At 41.4% G+C, this 18267-nt stretch overlaps 1 protein-coding gene across 2 annotated transcripts in view; it reads right to left on the bottom strand.

The window, feature by feature from the left end:
* Positions 1–18267, bottom strand: part of zgc:110158 (uncharacterized protein LOC553590 homolog) — a 44285-nt gene that overhangs the window by 7061 nt on the left and 18957 nt on the right. For both annotated transcript variants that reach the window (XM_061696038.1, XM_061696039.1), the window contains exons 5-16: positions 9640–9729; positions 5330–5413; positions 4509–4568; positions 4330–4396; positions 3418–3482; positions 2395–2456; positions 2277–2322; positions 2068–2103; positions 1766–1820; positions 1536–1606; positions 1054–1132; positions 949–977 (exon numbers count right to left, since the gene is read on the bottom strand). In XM_061696038.1, the coding sequence (XP_061552022.1) occupies positions 949–977; positions 1054–1132; positions 1536–1606; positions 1766–1820; positions 2068–2103; positions 2277–2322; positions 2395–2456; positions 3418–3482; positions 4330–4396; positions 4509–4568; positions 5330–5413; positions 9640–9729 (744 nt within the window). The remainder of the gene's footprint in view (positions 1–948; positions 978–1053; positions 1133–1535; positions 1607–1765; positions 1821–2067; positions 2104–2276; positions 2323–2394; positions 2457–3417; positions 3483–4329; positions 4397–4508; positions 4569–5329; positions 5414–9639; positions 9730–18267) is intronic.

Genomic DNA, 18267 nt, shown 5'->3' with positions numbered 1-18267 from the left:
ATAAACTGTCTGCGCATGCTTCGTCTCAACGTGAATGCGCGGCGACGTCATCGTTTACGCACGGCATTAACACGGCGGCTCCTGACAGAGCTCGTGTGCGACGGAGCTCTTGTTTTTAACTACTTATAAGTGGTTTTTAATCAAGCATTTTTAAAAAAATAAAATAAACGTATAAAAACTGTGCTGAATAGCTGACGGATCTCCATCTTGATTAATGACGTGACGTTCACGACGGTGTGTGCATGTCACACGGCTGTTCCGCTTAAATGTAATGCACATCGTGTATACACCCGATCGGAGTAGATCACATCACGTGTAAACTGGTGACCAGTCGGAATGAAAAAAAAAAGTCTCCGTGTAAACCTGGTTACTGTGTGGTTGGTCCACTGAAGATGAGCTCTTGACCTGTCAAATAACCTGACAATCAAATATACGTTGACGTTTGCTGTAGTCAACTACTGGCTGAATAAGGTGTGCCACTGAGGTTATACTTAGGTTAGTTAACGTTCCCGTGTTTGTGTTAATTGGGGACTAATACACTCGGAGCGAAGCGCTGATGTTTTAAACGACATCGCCGTGGTGGAGTGAGCCGTTTAGCTCCTTAACTTGCTAGCTCGCAGGCTAGCTTGTTAGCTCGTGAACAAAACAAACAGTTAACTTTCTCTTAAGTGTCTCGGTTGTGTGCATTTACACGCTGCACATGGAGCAAGGCTGTGGAGTGTGGAGTATTGGACGGAGCCAACACCGCCGGCGTTCCATGAGCCCACGACCAGCTAATGACACAGCCGTCCAACTCTGTCCGCTCACTTTGTGATCCGCACGCCGGCTCACCACAATGACAATTGATCGATTCTGGAAAAACTATCCTGTCCGTTGTATTTATTGAACAATAAGATATGGATATAGGAATTATCGTGACAGGCCTAGTTTAGAGTTAATATTGCTCACCTTTGGCAAGCCGTCCATATCTCCCGACCCTGTGGAAGCACACCACACTTGAGTTATAATGCACACTTTACTAGTACACAACAAGGATAAAGATAGAAAACACACCAAGCGATCCGTTCATGTGGTGCGGCTCCATGGCTCCCATAGCGCCCATCGGCCCGTCAGGCCCAGGTCCCATTGGGAACTGGTACAAATGGCGGAATAAACCAACACAGTAAAATAATTTAGTCAATGTAATCTGGGTACTGAATTCTCTCACTCTGTGATGACAAGCTTCAGGTGTACAGTAGGTGCAGTATGCCTCAACTAAATGAAGTCTGACTGATAGGCGCAGGTCAAAATCAGGCGGCTAAATTTGCAGTTAAAATGTAAGAATTAAGCCGATTTCTGGTAGCAAATGGACCAAAAGCCTGAAAACCGGCAACCAAACAGGCAGACTACCTGTCCATTTCATACTGTAGTTTGTGATTTGAATTTCGTCCAACCAGTCATGATCAACAAATGTGCTGTATTTCGTGTTAATCGGACACAGTGGTGTCGCATGCAGGTATTTTCCAACACATTTTTTTCGTGTGTGCAACACTCACATTGGGCCGGTTGCCTCCTGGTCCAATAGGATTCATCATTGTGTAAATGTTTTCACTAGAGTTGGTCGAATCTGAGCAAAGCAAACAAATCAGCTCAATTAACAGACTGCATATAGATGTCTTTTGAACAAATGATGATGAAAAGCAAAAAAGAAGCGTGAGGGGACATGCTCGGTGAGGGGAGTGGGCAAGATGGAGTGTGGTTGTGGGAGCTTAGGTAGGTGACGCACCACCTGGGCTGGGCATGATGGGAGTTCCGGGTGGCCCTCCGCCACCTGGGGGACCCTGAGAGACGGGAGAACGAGTGAGCAGGTCAATATTCAGACCCATCAGAGTACATAAATACAAAAGGAACTTCCAAAGTGAAACAATACATTGTGTGAAGCTTTTTGACTTCCAAGTTGTTTTAAAATCCAAAATTATTAATGCCATAGGAAGGTAAGTAAAATGAATTCATCACTGTTGCCATCATCAAAGTCTTATGAAGCGTACGAGCAATGTTTTACAGAAATGTTATTTTTTGTCAACTTACCACGTAGTTGCCTGGAGATGAGGAGGAGTAAGCTATCTGCGGAGGGAAACCAGACCATCACATCTCAGCATGGGCGGACATTAAAAGCCGATCCAGAGCCAAGGAATACCGCCAAACACCAAATACGGCAGCACTACAGGTTGCCAACAGCTGCTACGCGGCCAACCTAATGTTGGTAGGGTTGTAATGTGTAAAAGTGGATGACTCACTGAGTTAGCGTTAGGCCCCGGCCATGGCCCTCTTCCTCCTGGACCCCTGCAGTGACATAGTGGAACTTCAATAACAAAGACACTCATCATAACGAGTACAAGAAGGGTATGACCGTACATGTTCATTCCTGGCATGGGGCCGCCCATGGAGTTGGGTGGAGGTCTCATGCCTCCGTAATTCTGCAAGGTGGGGGGGAAAAAGAAAAAAAAAAGTCACATTTAAGTGAATATTGACAGTGGTACCTTCCTTGAGACATGAGTTTAATTCATTTTGTGACCACGCTAATGTTTTTAATGAGGAAAAACAGCTCTCTCTAATTTTGTACTGTTTTAAAACACAGAGTTATAACATCATTAAATAGAATGTCAACAAATTAAACAGCTTGTACATCATGATTTAATGCGGTAATTCATTTCATTGTGCTTCACTCTCCTTATATTTACAGTAAATCTCGTTTCAAAACTCATTTATTCTCCCTAGTATTCTCGGATCCTGTATTAGAGTTGGTAGTGTGTGGTTTTATTTTGTGATTTTATTGCATTTTTGTTAACAGTATTTTTTGCTACATTTTCATGATTTTGTATACTTTATATCTACTGGTGTACAGCACTTTGGTCAACTCTGTTGTTTTTAAATGTGCTTTATAAATAAATTGCATTGGATCGCTCCTTCTGGTGTGCCTGCCTCGGCCACTGGGAGGCAGTATAATACAGTTATACTGACACAAACAAAGAAGAACTGTACTTAGACTCCTCTGACTCAGTAATATTAGTAATTTTTTGTCAAGGATGAAGAATATGTATCTGTGAGCATTTTTATATTATCTGTCTGCATGTGTTTTTCCAACATGTGTTTAAATAGCTGTTGCTTAATGGGTTTTAAAACTGCGACTAGCGATGATAACCGTTAGCATGACAATGGCATTTTTAATTAAATGTTGGCATTAAGCTGGAGGGCCGCTCTTAAAGCAACATTATTTGTTTTATTTAAACCCACGCCCAATTCTCTTTAAGTGAGTAAACTTGAACTATGAGTGGCATTAAACAGCTTGACACCTTTTTTTTCTTCTTTTTAGATAAATTGTTCACTATTTGCCAAACTGCGTGGGTGTGGTGCGGCGTGTGGGTGTGGCAGCGGTACCTGTGGGCCCATGGCCATTCCTCGAGGAGGGTTCATCCGCATAGGACCGCCCATGTTGGGATGCCCTGAAACAAAAACACAAACGCTCGCGTTAATTCCACATATGGCTCGTCCTAAAGTCTAATAGACACATGCGAAAGAGTTGGCTGCGCCCTAATCCCATTAGTTCAAACCCTGTGGCTGTAATGTCCAGATAGAATCTCCACAGAGCTCTGCTGTCCTTGGCCAGAGTCACATCAAGTCCACATGGGAACCAAAAATCTCATTGTGTATTATTCTATATGATAGAATATTTGTTATTTATTATATTATATATATATATATATATATATATATATATATATATATATATATATATATACACACACACACTTATTGTATTGTTTTACATTATTTAAATTTTACAATTATTATTAAAATATATTGTTTTAATTAAATATTTTTGTCTTTTGCGTATTTTTGCAATTTTGAATCAATGGCATCATTTATGTTATCGTATTTTTAAGGTCATTTCATATTTTATTACATTTTGTTCTTATTCTTTTAAGTTTTATTGTTTTTTTACATTTCCTTGTATTCTACGTTTCATTTTTCACATGACTATTTTTGTCTGATTGTATTTTTTCCACATGCGAATATTTATTATTTATATTTTCATCTATTTTTTTTTCTTTATATAACCGTATTTTTTTTCTACAAATCTTATTGTCATTTTGCCAACAATTGGGTGAAAAAAGAAAAGAAAGAAAAAGGTAAAGTAGAAAAGTTGTAGATGAAACCAACGTATCCCATACTGGGCATACGCCTATTGTTTATAACACAGAATTCGCATGTGTACTACAAAACAAAGGGGATCCTATAATAATGTTTTTTTTACAGCCATGACAATAATATTTTTTTAAACCGCTGTACCTTGCGGTCGTGTTGGGTCCAAACTGTTTGGCAAAAGAGGCTGCGATCCTGGGATTCCACCTGGAGGCTGAGCACACATGTACACGCACATACACACACACACACACAAACACAAACAAAACATGAGTGATCGGTGCAATCAGCTACCAGTTGAATAAGAAGAGGGGGGTGCTTTGTACCTGATTTGGCATTCGGAGAGTGGGACGCGGTCCACCTGGGTACCGGGGTGACATGAAAGGCTGAAAAAAGACAAAAAGTGTGAGATTTGGGCTACAAGTTAGCGGTGAGGACACACAGATGAGGTGGATGACGTGTAAAGACACACATCTCCCTGCGCTCACTGCGGTCGGCGGAAGCCGACTTGGCCTGCGGTCACGCTGGTTAAACGCACACACGTCGGGGGCCAACAACAACAAGAGCAAAGTTTAGAAGAGGCATGTTCCGACTCGGGGAAACCAGAAACCGCGAGAACGAGGGATCGGGCTAAAAGATAGCAACCTCGCTGGCTAACCCCAACTCTGATTGTTCCATTTAGGAGCACGACTGAAGTAAGGATGTGAGCACATGCTTGGTCCCTTGTTTTATTCATAAGCTGCTAGAAAAAGCAAGTAGAGGGGAGGTGTGTCCGTGTGTTTGTGTGTATGTGTGTGTGTGTGTGTGCGCGCGCGCTAAGAGCAGTGGAGCGGAGAAGTGCACAACCCCCCATGAGCAGTTCCGGGGGAGGGGCAAGGAGTGAATAATTCATCCCACACAGGGACACCCGATGCTGGGCCTTGACGAGGGGCATGGCCTGCCGCTTCATGGATGTTCTCCTAACGGCGACCGGAGCGGGGTGGGATTACGGTTCTCGAACCAGAACAGGACTAACAGGCCTGGAGGGGCACTGAGGAAGAAAGTGTAAAGGAAGCCTTATTGGGAGAGGTGGGCTTGTATTTGGGTGGGCTTTTAGCGGGAATGAAAGGAAGGAAGGGTTTCTGGAGAGTGAGTATTTGCCTCTTACCTGGCCGTGGGGTCCCATCATGGGGTTGCTTGGGTTGTGTGGGGGGGGCTGTGCGTGGGGGGACTGCTGAGAGCCAGGTGGTCCCTTTAAGAAAGAAGAGGGGTGGGGGTTGGGGGTTACACCTGAAGGAAGCGCTCCTTCGTCATCATAGGACGAGGATGACGAGTTTGTGGAATTCACGGCTACTTTTCAAGATGCATGGTGGAACACATTAAGGGCACGATATAGGGGATATAACCTGGAGTCACTTCACTACATATTCAAACACCCCTACAATATGGCAAACTCATTATATAGTGTACCAAATAGTGCATTTGTGGCATGAATCACCACCTAAAAAACTTAACTCGCCAAGTACGCAAGTACCACCATCATGACCAACATTATAATACACAGTAGGCACAACTATTCATGAAAAAAGAGATAGTGGTTTTATTCCTAAAAAAGTTTCAATTTATGGTAATACACTCTTTGAACAATAATACCAAAACTGTACTTAAATAATGATTCAATTAAGTATTGCATGTAAGTTAAATACAACTGAACTTTACTTAAATATACTGTACTGAATTGAAAAAAAAAAACAAAAAAGGTCCCTGTAAAATTCAGCACAGTTGGAACATTTAATTTGGTAATTCTTTGCATACCACTAAAGGGAGCCCCCGTACCACCTCACTATGAGAATCACTGATATAGTGGCTAGGGAACTATCACAAACACAAGCAAAGTTTTGCTTTCGTACTTCCTCAAGTCCAAAATGGCGTTGTGTGAGACGTGGCCATTTATTTGCTGGGCCTGTCGCATTATCACGGGAAAATAGTTGCGACATCGGGACTAAGTCGCCTCCTGACTGCAACAAGAAACATGTTTGCGGCAAACAAGCAAAGCTCCCTGTCACAATAAGTCCCTTCAACACACACACACACACACACACACACACACACACACACACACACACACACACACACACACATATACCCTCACTACACCCCCACCGATGTGATAAATAGCTCTCTCATGCCTCACTCTCACTCACTCTTTGCTTATGCACTCCCATTAGCCTCCCCGCCTTGCTTACAGCACCCAAAACAATGGCGGCAGGTGGGTGACGGCGAGTCCCGGTGGAGGTGATCTTTCACATTTCTCATCTCTCCGTCCCCTCCCCGCTACCTTATCGCACGTCGGCCAAATGCCAACGCTGTCCATCACGCCGCCGCACAGAGTGTTCTAGCTGATTACGGCTGTGTAGCTACGATGTGGTGATGCAAGCCCCTCTCAGCGTCACAGAGGCAGAGATGCAGAATGGAACAGTGGGAGAGGACAGACATGGGAATGAAGGAATGAACAGCGGAATGTCAAGAATGGGATCCATACTGTGTTGGGAACTAGGGCTGGGTGTTATGGACTTTTAGATACAATCCCAATTCCAATGAAGTTGGGACATTGTGTTGAACCTAAATAAAAACAGAATACAATGATTTGCAAATCATGTTCAACCTATATTTAATTGAATACACTACAAAGACGAGATATTTAATGTTCAAACTGATAAACTTGATTGTTTTTAGCAGATAATCATTAACTTGGAATTTTATGGCTGCAACACGTTCCCAAAAAGCTGGGACAGGGTGATGTTTACCGCTGTGTTACATCACCTTTTCTTTTAACAACATTCAATAAACTTTGGGAACTGAGGACACTAATTGTTGAAGCTTTGTAGGTGGAATTCTTCTTTTAGCAGATAATCATTAACTTGGAATTTTATGGCTGCAACACGTTCCAGAAAAGCTGGGACAGGTGGCAAAAAAGACTGAGAAAGTTGAGGAATGCTCATCAAACACGTGTTTGGAACATGCCACAGGTGAACGGGCTCATTGGGAACAGGTGGGTGCCATGATTGGGTAGAAAAGGAGCTTCCCTGAATTGCTTAGTCATTCACAAGCAAAGATGGGGCGAGGTTCACTTCTTTGTGAACAAGTGCATGAGAAAATAGTCCAACAGTTTAAGGACAATGTTCATCAACGTACAATTGCAAGGAATTTAGAGATTTCATCATCTACGGTCCATAATATCATCAAAAGTTTCAGAGAATCTGGAGCAATCACTGCATGTAAGCTGCAAGGCCGAAAAGCAACATTGAATGCCCGTGACCTTCGAGCCCTCAGGCGGCACTGCATCAAAAACCGACATCAATGTGTAAAGGATATCAGCACATGGGCTCAGGAACACTTCAGAAAACCAATGTCAGTAAATACAGTTCGGCACTACATCCGTAAGTGCAACTTGAAACTCTACTATGCAAAGCAAAAGCCATTTATCAATAACACCCAGAAACGCCGCCAGCTTCGCTCGGGCGGAAAAGTGTTCTGTGGTCTGACGAGTCCGCATTTCAAATTGTTTTGGGAAATTGTGGCCGTCGGGTCCTCCGGGCCAAAGAGGAAAAGAACCATTCAGACTTTTATGGATGCAAAGTTTAAAAGCCAGCACCTGTGACGGTATGGAGCTGTGCTAGTGCCAATGGCATGGGTAACTTACATATCTGTGAGGGCACCATTAATGCTGAAAGGTACATACAGGTTTTGGAGAAACATATGCTGCCATCCAAGCAACGTCTTTTTCATGGATGCCCCTGCTTATTTCAGCAAGACAATGCCAAACCACATTCTGCACGTGTTACAACAGCATGGCTTCGTAGTAAAAGAGTGCGGGTACTAGACTGGCCTGCCCGCAGTCCAGACCTGTCTCCCATTGAAAATGTGTGGCGCATTATGAAGTGTAAAATATGACAACGGCGACCCCGGACTGTTGAACAGCTGAAGCGGTACATCGAGCAAGAACGGGAAAGAATTCCACCTACAAAGCTTCAACAATTAGTGTCCTCAGTTCCCAAACATTTATTGAATGTTGTTAAAAAAAAAAGGTGATGTAACACAGTGGTAAACATGACCCTGTCCCAGCTTTTTTTGCAACGGGTTGCAGCCATAAAATTCTAAGTTAATGATTATTTGCTAAAAACAATCAAGTTTATCAGTTTGAACATTAAATATCTTGTCTTTGTAGTGTATTCAATTAAATATAGGTTGAACATGATTTGCAAATCATTGTATTCTGTTTTTATTTACGTTTAATACAATGTCCCAACTTCATTGGAATTGGGGCTTTAAATAAATTTAAAAAAAAAAATTATATTTCCCCCCCTTTCACTGATGGAAAACGCTAATGATGATATTATTCAAAAAATAAGTTTAGCTTTTTTCCTATCCCTTTTTGGATTTTGTGTGTATTTCCTGATACCAAAAAAGGTTTGAAAAAAGTTTCCCTAGCAAGATATTTTTTTATTTTTTTTATTTGCATCAAATTCCACAGAAAAAGCATTATTATTACTTTGTAATGTTTTGAAAAATAAAGTTAAAATGTTATGAGAAAATGTTCATATTGTTTCAGAAATATTACGAAAGATAAACTAACATTTGCTTCTTAAGGCAGAAAGCTAGCTAAGGCTAGCGCTGGGTACTATGGCTTTTTTCTGTACAAATAAATATTTTAATTAATTTCTTCTATGAGCGTAAAGAAAAATACAGTGAAATTAAAAAAATATATTTTTTTATATTTTCTTTCCCCCCCACCCATCTAAGATTTACTTTATGTATCATAAACCACAGTAATATTTGTATCTTTACAGATAATGTCTCTTCCTCTTGGGAAAAAAAATGTCCCCCGTCATAATGTTATGAGTAAAAAAGTTGGAGTATGAGAAGAAGTTACCTTTGAAGATAAAGCCGTAATAAAGATGTATATGAAAAAAAAGTTATATTTTACAAGAGTAAACATGTTACAAGCTAAAAATATATATATATAATAAAAAAGTAACATCATGAGAAACAGGTTTTTACTATTTTATGGGAAGAAAGTCACAATGTTCCAAGAATATTTGTAATAGTACGACAAAATTGTATTCTTAAGACAAAAATTCTGCAATGCTATGAGAATAGCCTTATTACGGGTACAATGTTTTAATATTTTGAGAATACTCAATGGTTTCAAAACAATTTAAGAATCACATAGATTGAAAATATATATATATATATTTTTTTAAAAGAACAGTCATATTATTACAACTTTACTGAAAACTGACAACTTTTCTCTTGCAACACTACAACTTGATTCTTTCTCATCAGTGTAGCTCTAAATGTCCCATTAATTAAGAAAGTCACATTCAAGGTATGAGTGAGGCTACAAAGAGGCGGGACTTGACAAAGAGATGATTGATCGAAAGATTTGATTGATAGATTGCTTGTGGGTTTTCATACCTGGAAAAAGCCCGGAGGCATGGGACCGCCTGGCATGGTGTCGTTGGGGGGCATGTTGCCCATCACCGGGCTGGGCGCTGCTGCCGCGCTCTGGAAAAACAAACAAAAACAAAGCCAAACCATTCATTGTGACTTTTTACATCAGGAACGTCAAGGGTGCAATGGCTGCCAATTTGCTGCGGGTGGCAGCGTCTCCCTCCTTGGCCCAGCTTCCTCTCAACATATTAAGTGTAATGGTTAATTCAAAGTGTCTCGTATTACCGCCTTTAAAGCCTAACCTGAAGATGGCAGAATATAAGGTTATCATCTCTTGAACACATTAGGACAAAAGTGTTCAAGGAGAAATCTCGAGGTTTAATAATAATTAAAAATTTTTTTTTTTTAATTATCTACCTGGCACGTGTCCCTTCGCTTGCAATATTTACAGTCACTTATAACCATGGCTTAGTTGGAGTTTATTGCTCAGGACGATTTGTTTGGGAAGAAAATGTAATTTTTTGTTTTGTTTTGTTTAGTTACCAACTTAACGACATTTCTAAATCCTCTAGCGGGAAAGGAGAAAAAAAAAAAAAAAAAAAAAAAAAAAAAAGAGGCAGCGACTTTAATTCCTGCTAAGGAACAGACAACATGAGAGGAATAATTTTTGCATTGTTTTGTGTATGACGAGAGAGAAGCCTGGTGCAAGGCAATCGCAGAGTCCACCATGCTAAAAATTTCCAAAGACATGGTGCCCATTTACACCTTGCCCCAGCAGTGATTTATCCTCATGGTGGAAACCTTTGACCAGAGGTGGGCGCTTCCAAACTGCCAATATTTTGTATGTTTTTTTTTTTTAAAGTATCATGTTTACATACATACATGTTATGACAAAAAGTTTTTTTTTTCATTATCTATCTATAAATAAACAAATATTTATATCTTTTACTTCAGGTCAATGTTTACGCCAGTGCAAAAATGAGTGAGGAGATTCTGACTGGTGTGCTCGGTGGCAAACTTTGCTGCGAAAGTCACCCCAATGGGACTTTCAACAAAAGGAAGGTAATTTGCATAAAGTGCAGCGCTGAACTCTCCTTTGGTCGAAGCACAACAAGCCTAAAATACCACCTCAAAGCAAAATGTGGTATTGTGTGTGGTATATTTGGCGCCTGTGTCAAGTCAAGTTTATTTGTATAGCCCTTATTAATCACAAAAGGGTCTCAGAGGGCTTCACAGGCCCACAGTTGGAAATGATTCACAACAGCCCCTAATCTAAACCTTCCCATCAAGTAAAAAAAAAACTCAAAACTCCGTTAGGGAAAAAAGAAACCTGTGATTAATCAAAATTCAAAAGTGTGATGAAATCAGACAAAACATTTTTTTATCAATTGTCAGCCGTAGTTCAGATATCCGTTGCTTAAAGGGTACCAACACCGCCACATTCAGTAGATTCTAATTGGTAGCCCGTGTGCCTATGGAGTTTCCGATTGTATGTTAGCATTAAGGTAGCGGAGGCTATGTGGTTGCTTTTAAATACACACCGTGTAATTCTCTTTGTTGCAAATATACACTTATCTCATCTTATCTTTTATCTTTAGTTCGACAGCTAAAAGTGGCAATAAACAGCTCGGAGCCTCTTTTGTTTTGTTTTTTGAAGAATAATTACTATTTGCCTGCCAAACCGCTGCTTGTTGTGGAGTTGAGTCACCTGCCACCATACAACGCTCGTATCTCAACTTGTCGGATCACTTGTATCTCAAGGCACTACTGTATCGCACAGCTCTACTTTCCAAACTCCGACCCCGAGTCAACTAATTCAGTTGGAGTCTATTCATTATGCATTGGTTTATTTTGGCTCATTGAACCAGGCGGGCTGAGCAAATGTGCCAACTGGGATTTAAACAAATCAAACAATTACACGCATTACATTAGTTACACAGTAATATGATCTCGGTTGCAGCTGGCACCGTCCAATGCAAACACATCGGACACGCATGCAATATGCAGTGTTTAAGGGAGTCACCAATCTATCCACTTTCTACTGTACTGCCCTTTTCCTGTTCAGGCAGGGTCACGGGGAGCCGAAGCCAATCCCAGGTGACCCCGGGCAAAGGATTAACTAGACCCCGGACTGGTCAGTAGTCAAGCATAGGGCACAGATAGAAATAGGAAACAATCAACACACTCATGCAGTGGGGAACTGAAGCCAAGCTGCCTGCACCGAAATCAGAAGAGTGAACCTCTAAACCATCAGTGATCATTTTATAATCTAATATATCGCAGAAATCTGCAGTATATAGCTATTACTTTTTTGTTTGTTTGTTTTTTAAACAATTAATCTGTGTACTTTAACGTCCTTGCATGTGTGAAAGGAAAGCCGCAGATACACTTTTCAATTTATTGAACATTGGGAGAACAGAAAAACACAACAAGCAACACACTCACAAAGGAGCTGCTGTTAGCTAACAACTCACGCTCCGGACACTCGCACGCACTCTCCAATGTCACATGCCACCCTACCAGGTCACACAGACACTGAAATATATACACTATTTTCTCTACATTTTATGCTTGCAATTTGTGTGTGTGTGTTTGTGTGTTCAAAGATGGTTTTAAGAAGTTGCAATGTGTTTAAAGTGTGTGGGAGCGGAACAAATGTATTAAAACAAAAAACATTCATACAATCTCTTATTTGGTGTATTTTTAACCTATATCATAGGGCTGGGCGATGAATCGAAATGTAATTGTGATTTCCATTTTGGCTTCTCACAATCATAAAAACATAATCGAAGAAAAACGTCTGGACACATTACAAAGCGCACAGGCAAATAAATGGCACTTACAATTGCTGTCTGGCTCTTTTACAGGATCTCTGTGTAAAACAGCCTTGCCTGACACTTGATTTTTGACAAACACATTTAAAAGCACAAAAAAAGTGTCACGGTCAAAACTTTTTGCTCATCACATTAGCACAACAAACTCGTTTTCCATTTCCTTTTGTCGGGCAAACAATACAGACCCAAATAAAGTGGAAATCTCGGGGTGGGGTGGAAGGGTAGGCGGGGAGCCAAATGATTCAGCCCCGGAGTTAAATATGATATAACCGTATTCTTGTCCGCACACATATACACTCATGTTGGAAGCGCTTACATAAGCTTGCCGGAACAAACACGCACAAACACACACACGGAGACACACAAAGAGTTGCATCACAAGCTTATAAAGTGCTGCCTTTCAGTAGTGCGGCAGACGGATGGAGGGTTTTGTGTGTGTGTGTGTCGGGGGGTGGGGTGGTTAAGACCCTGGGGAAGGGACAGTGGGCCGGTCAGTGACTTACTAACACACACGCTTCACATCCACGACAACAGACGCACTTCCAATTATTTGCCAGCACTCCAATATACATCCACAAGGAAGAAAAGAGAGGAACGAATAAGAAAATCACGCACACACCAAAACACACCTCCCCCATCTTTATGCTAATTCTCCGAGCAGGCCACAGAGTCCCTGGGGAGGCAGCAGGGTCGACTGCCTCTTTCCCTCCACCCTCATCCCTCCATTCTTTTGCCCCCCCCCACCCACCCCAGTCCAGCACATATTCTTCCAAGTGTGTGTGCCCCTAAAACCCGACTATTCCGTCCCTATCGCATAACCCCCCACTGAGTAAGGGGCGTCAGAAGCTTGCAGAAGCTGTTGCCATGGAGACAGGTCCTATCTGCACTCTGTCCCCCTGGCATCCCCCGCTCCAGGAAGGAGAAAGAACAAGAAGATGCAGAAGAGAGAGAGAGAGAGAGTTCAGATAAACACGCAAGGAGGCTGGAGAAGAGGAGGAATAGGAGTAGGAATACATTTGTCCACCATCAATCTTGTTGCACGTTACTGATACAGACTATTAATAACATCTATTAGTTCTTGTTCCAAAGTGGATTTAGCGAGAGTCTTTATTAAAACCATCTAGCCCCACAGCACTTTGGTAGCGACACCCACATTGTTGCCTATATCTACTGTTGCATTGCAAACATACGAAGAGAAGGGGGGGGGGGGGGGGGGAAACAACAACGTGCAGAGAGGAGGTTAGCTCCTTGAATGGGCTCCATCTGACAAGAAAGTACATGTGATCAAGTTCTGTCGTCAAAAAGGTCGGGGGGGAAAAAAATTATAATAAAAAAAATAAATAAATAAATAAAATGATACAACTGTCCAGGGGCCCTGAGCATTTGGGGGTGAGGGGGTTGTCCGGCACAGGGTAACCCTACCCACCCACCCCCTGTTGACAATACATTAATATAAATATCAAATCGTCCCGTGTGTTGGACGTGTGCCTTCAAGGGGCGTGGCCTAGTGTGTGACATCCGGAGGTGGAGTCTGGTTGGCCAGTTAGTCTGCGTGTCTGTGCATGACTTTGTGAGTGTGCCTACTGCAGCTCTTTGCAAGTGTTCTCATTTTGTATCTTTGTGTTTGACTCTAAAGTGCAATTCAATAAACGGCTGAAAGCGCATCGGCGACTGTGGCCCTCCTTGCCCACACGTGCTGGCATTAGAGTACTTACGTTTCACTTCACTCGAGCGGCGGTGTATCAGAAGTTGCTTGTACCTCAAATTTTGGCTTGCAACACAAAGCAAAATAAATAAATAAATAAATATATTTTGAAAAATCTGCAAGTGACACAAAAAAAACTCTTAAGTTAAGGTACCACTGTATTTCCAGTTGGGGAATTGTTTTTCAAATTTGAACAACTTGGAAGTCAACCAGCACCTGTATCATAAATCACAAAATACAATACCAATAAGCAGATATAATTTACTAAATATTTGTAGTAGCAAGGAATTGCCAGACTGAAAGAGAATGTGCATAGGGCAACGTTGACTTGAAACCAGAAAGCAGCTTTTTAAACAAAAAATTTCATTGAAGCACATGAAAAATTCAGTAAAAACCCAAGGGACACACAAAAGAGGGGAAAAAAAAAAAAAAAACCTGGAAATATTTACACTACTGTGAGTGTAAACTATATTTTAATGGCCTGCTTCCGTAGAGCTACGCTGGCATGTTATTGAGTATATTTCATATCTGCATCAGCATCCACTGGCTAAATGGGCAAATCAAAGAGTGTTTCACATTGTATGATGATTCCTGTCAGCCTCTTAAAAATTGTAAAGCCATATCAGCACTGGTCCACTTGATTGGGCTACACGAGCAATAGATTAACAGCCAAACAGCTCAATTAATTTGCACTGGACCCAACTCTTTACGCTATATTTCTCTCTAGTTAACACTTGCTAATGAGAAGGAAAAAAAATATTTAAATGATTAGGCCTAAATGATGTGCACATTATTATATTACATGATCAAATAGACTTTGCTCTCACACTGTCACACTCTCACAAAGTCACACTGAGCTATGGGGCTTTGTGATGACTTTAATGAAAAGTACAGTGAAACCGTCCTGATGCTGGTACAAGTCCAAGCTTGAGCAAAAAAATAAATAAAAATACACACACACACACACACTATACTTCCAAAATTCAAAGTCTGCATGAGAGTGTCTGTAAAACAAAATAAAATCTTAAAAAACTAAACTATATATTATCAAACGTGAGGGATAAAACTTCGAGCAAGGCTTGATAATAACACTCCTCTTTGTGGTGTGTTGAATTTGAAAGACATTTTTAATTTTACTTTCCATGGACTTTAACCCTCACTAAAAACTCATACGTGAATGTGACTTAAGCAGTTCACAGTCATCTTACTTGGAGGTAGTCTTGCCTGCAGGGCTATAAGGAGGTGATTTTTTATTTTTTTTTTTTTTTTTTCCCCCTTTTGCTGTGCGGGAAGCAGGTTTTGATCATCTGGCCCCTGGCAAACAACTGCAGACACATGACATAAAGCATACAACCTTTTAAGTCGACCGTAAACATTGCGAGCAGGGCTTTAAGCATCTGCGGGCGGGCGACCCAGAGTATTTCCAGGGCATCTTCAAAACTTTTTACACGGCAATGTCTTCTGCGGCTCCCCTGTAAAGACGCCATGTTGGCTTGGGCTGGATTCACACTTCATGGTTTTTGCACTCCAGTGGCACACTTTAGATATGCGTCACGATGGCGTAATGAGAAAGAAAACACACAGAAACGGAATCAGCCCAATTCCAAATGTGGATAAAAATCCGATACGTATCAGACACAGTATGTGTTGATGCGAGTGCAGCATAAACATACAGATCGGATATACTTCATCAATCCCATCTTGAAAAACACCAATCAGTGGCGCATACACACCCACACCAGTGTCTTCCAAAACAACTGGAATAATACCAGGGTTGTTCCTGCATATAAAATTAGGAGGCTCCCACCTACGCACACTGTTTTTGCTTTTTCCACAGCAAGAAGGAAAATACCTTCTTTTTAGTCTATTTATATTTGAATTTTTATTAGCACCATCTATGTTTCATGTTGCACCATCAGACCGAGAAAAAAATCCTAGATGTGAATGTAAGTTTCACGGACAATGGCAATAAACTGATTCTGATTCTGATTTCTGGCAGTTGGGGGATCTAAAATCGGACATTGTGGAAACCGTTCAGACGTCGGATTTCAAAATAGTGACTTTCTAAAAGCGATAATTAAAAACTTCAGATTTCAAAACGATTTGTGAAGACAAATATCCAAAGGTCAGATCTCGAAACGTCAAAATTCACATCACTTGATTTCTAAGTCATATTGGAAAAAGTCCAATTTCCAAAAGTTGGATATCTAAAAGATTTCGAAACATCAGATTTGAACAAGTTATAATTCATGTGCTGATGAGATTAAGTCATTTGTCTGAAAGTAGTAAGCCTCATGAAATGGAGTTGACCTTTTAAGGCGAGGGTTCAGGACAGGTCATGGAGGCAAAAACGAGCGTATTCAGTTGAGAAGAAGTAACGTTATATCAACGCAAGGCTGAAGTCGCGGTGATTTCAGATGCATCTGCACAAGCTGGTTGTTTCGTGTATTCCGTGAACGTCATTTCGGATATGTGTCACTTGAAAGTAGACAGTCAAAAAATATATATGTAAAATAAAAATGTCATGTACGCGTTGAATTAAAAGTGCACACTTGGAAATGTAGTTTAAATCCAACCGCGGGAAGCTAACGACACAACATACAGCACAGCATGGACACAGGCTGGAGTATTTTCCTTCCCAAGTGCAGGACCTACTGGATGGATCAATTGTGCTCAACACATTATTGACCTGTGCCTGATACCATTCACAGGGATAAAAACGGACACAAACATGAGCTGGAAGGAGGACGTATAAATATGTGATAGTGTGTGTGCAGGCGGGCGTTTGTGTGTCCCCGCCTGGAGAGGCTACTAATCTACATTCTGCTTCACACTGATATGTACCTCATCACCGTCTCCTTGACCCCCTGTCCTTATTGCACGTGCGCACACGCACACACGCAGAGAGAAAGAGAGCGAGAGAGAGAGAGAGAGAGAGAGAGAGGGGAAGGGTGATAGCTAGCTAGCTATGTAGGTAGATGGAAGAGGGTATTGTGGTATAGAGAAAAAGGGAAGCAAAAAGAGCTGACTGCAGTGATCCAGCTAATTTAGCAGCCCAGTCAAAACACGGCCATTGCGCTCAACAGGGTGCGGGGGACGCTACGGCGGACAGACAGAAAGCCCAGCTGCTCCTCAAAACTGGCACGAGGTTTGGGTGCTGAAAGCAGATGGGCGCGCACACACACGCACACACACACACACACACACACGTACAGTAGACACACACGATGACGGAGCGAATACACGCCGTAGACACAACATACACTCAGCTAGCACTCCGCAGAGGCCAAGAAAAAGACTGGGATAAGAAGCGTGCGGCTAAATAAAAAAAAAAAAAAAAAAAAAAAATCTTTTTATATATATTTGCTACTGTGTGGAGGAGGTGGAATGCAGAAGCAGACATTTCTTCACTTTGTCGGCTCACTTTTTCACAAAGAAAACTTGAAGCCACTCTTGGATATTACAAATTCATTTCTTGTTGACAATTTTGACAAGCAATTGCTGTCTTTCCCATTCGTCCCATTAAGTTACCGGATGCGTCGTCCAATTTAGACAAACAAATGCCGATTTTTACCAATCAGCAAGGACTGGTAATGCAATTATTAGTGATGCGCCGAAATGAAATAGGGTAGAAGGTTAACAGCTGAGCCCATTTTAAACCTAGAAGTCTATTTTTCAAACTCAGTTGCAAACCAAAACAGCAGCGCTGAATCATGCAAACAGTCTCTCGGCTGAGCTAAAGTCTTTCCAAGGGGAGCCTATCCAAGTGTGAACGCCGCCTACGACCTTTTGAATTCAAATGAATGAAGAGTCAAGGACTCACTGGAAGTCGTGTGGAATCAAAAGGATTAGATGCATCGCAAAGAGCAGACCTCCACCAGGACCGACGCATCTGTTGTTTAACAGACCTACCCCCACACAAACTGTAATTACCACAAACAGGAAAAAAACAACGAGTATCAATAAACTACTGTTGAAGATAGTAGAGATAAAAGAACCCGAAAGGCCTTCATCTCATCATCTGGATAACGCCTCATAAACACCAAACACCCCCCTAAAACCTTGCCCTAACTCTTGTATAGATAAGACAAAGAAACAAAAATATTTCCTTTT

The sequence above is a fragment of the Phycodurus eques genome, chromosome 14 (genome assembly GCF_024500275.1).
Source record: "Phycodurus eques isolate BA_2022a chromosome 14, UOR_Pequ_1.1, whole genome shotgun sequence".
NCBI lineage: Eukaryota > Metazoa > Chordata > Actinopteri > Syngnathiformes > Syngnathidae > Phycodurus > Phycodurus eques.
Note: the sequence above shows the minus strand (reverse complement) of the source record. Positions and strands in the feature narration are given on the sequence as shown.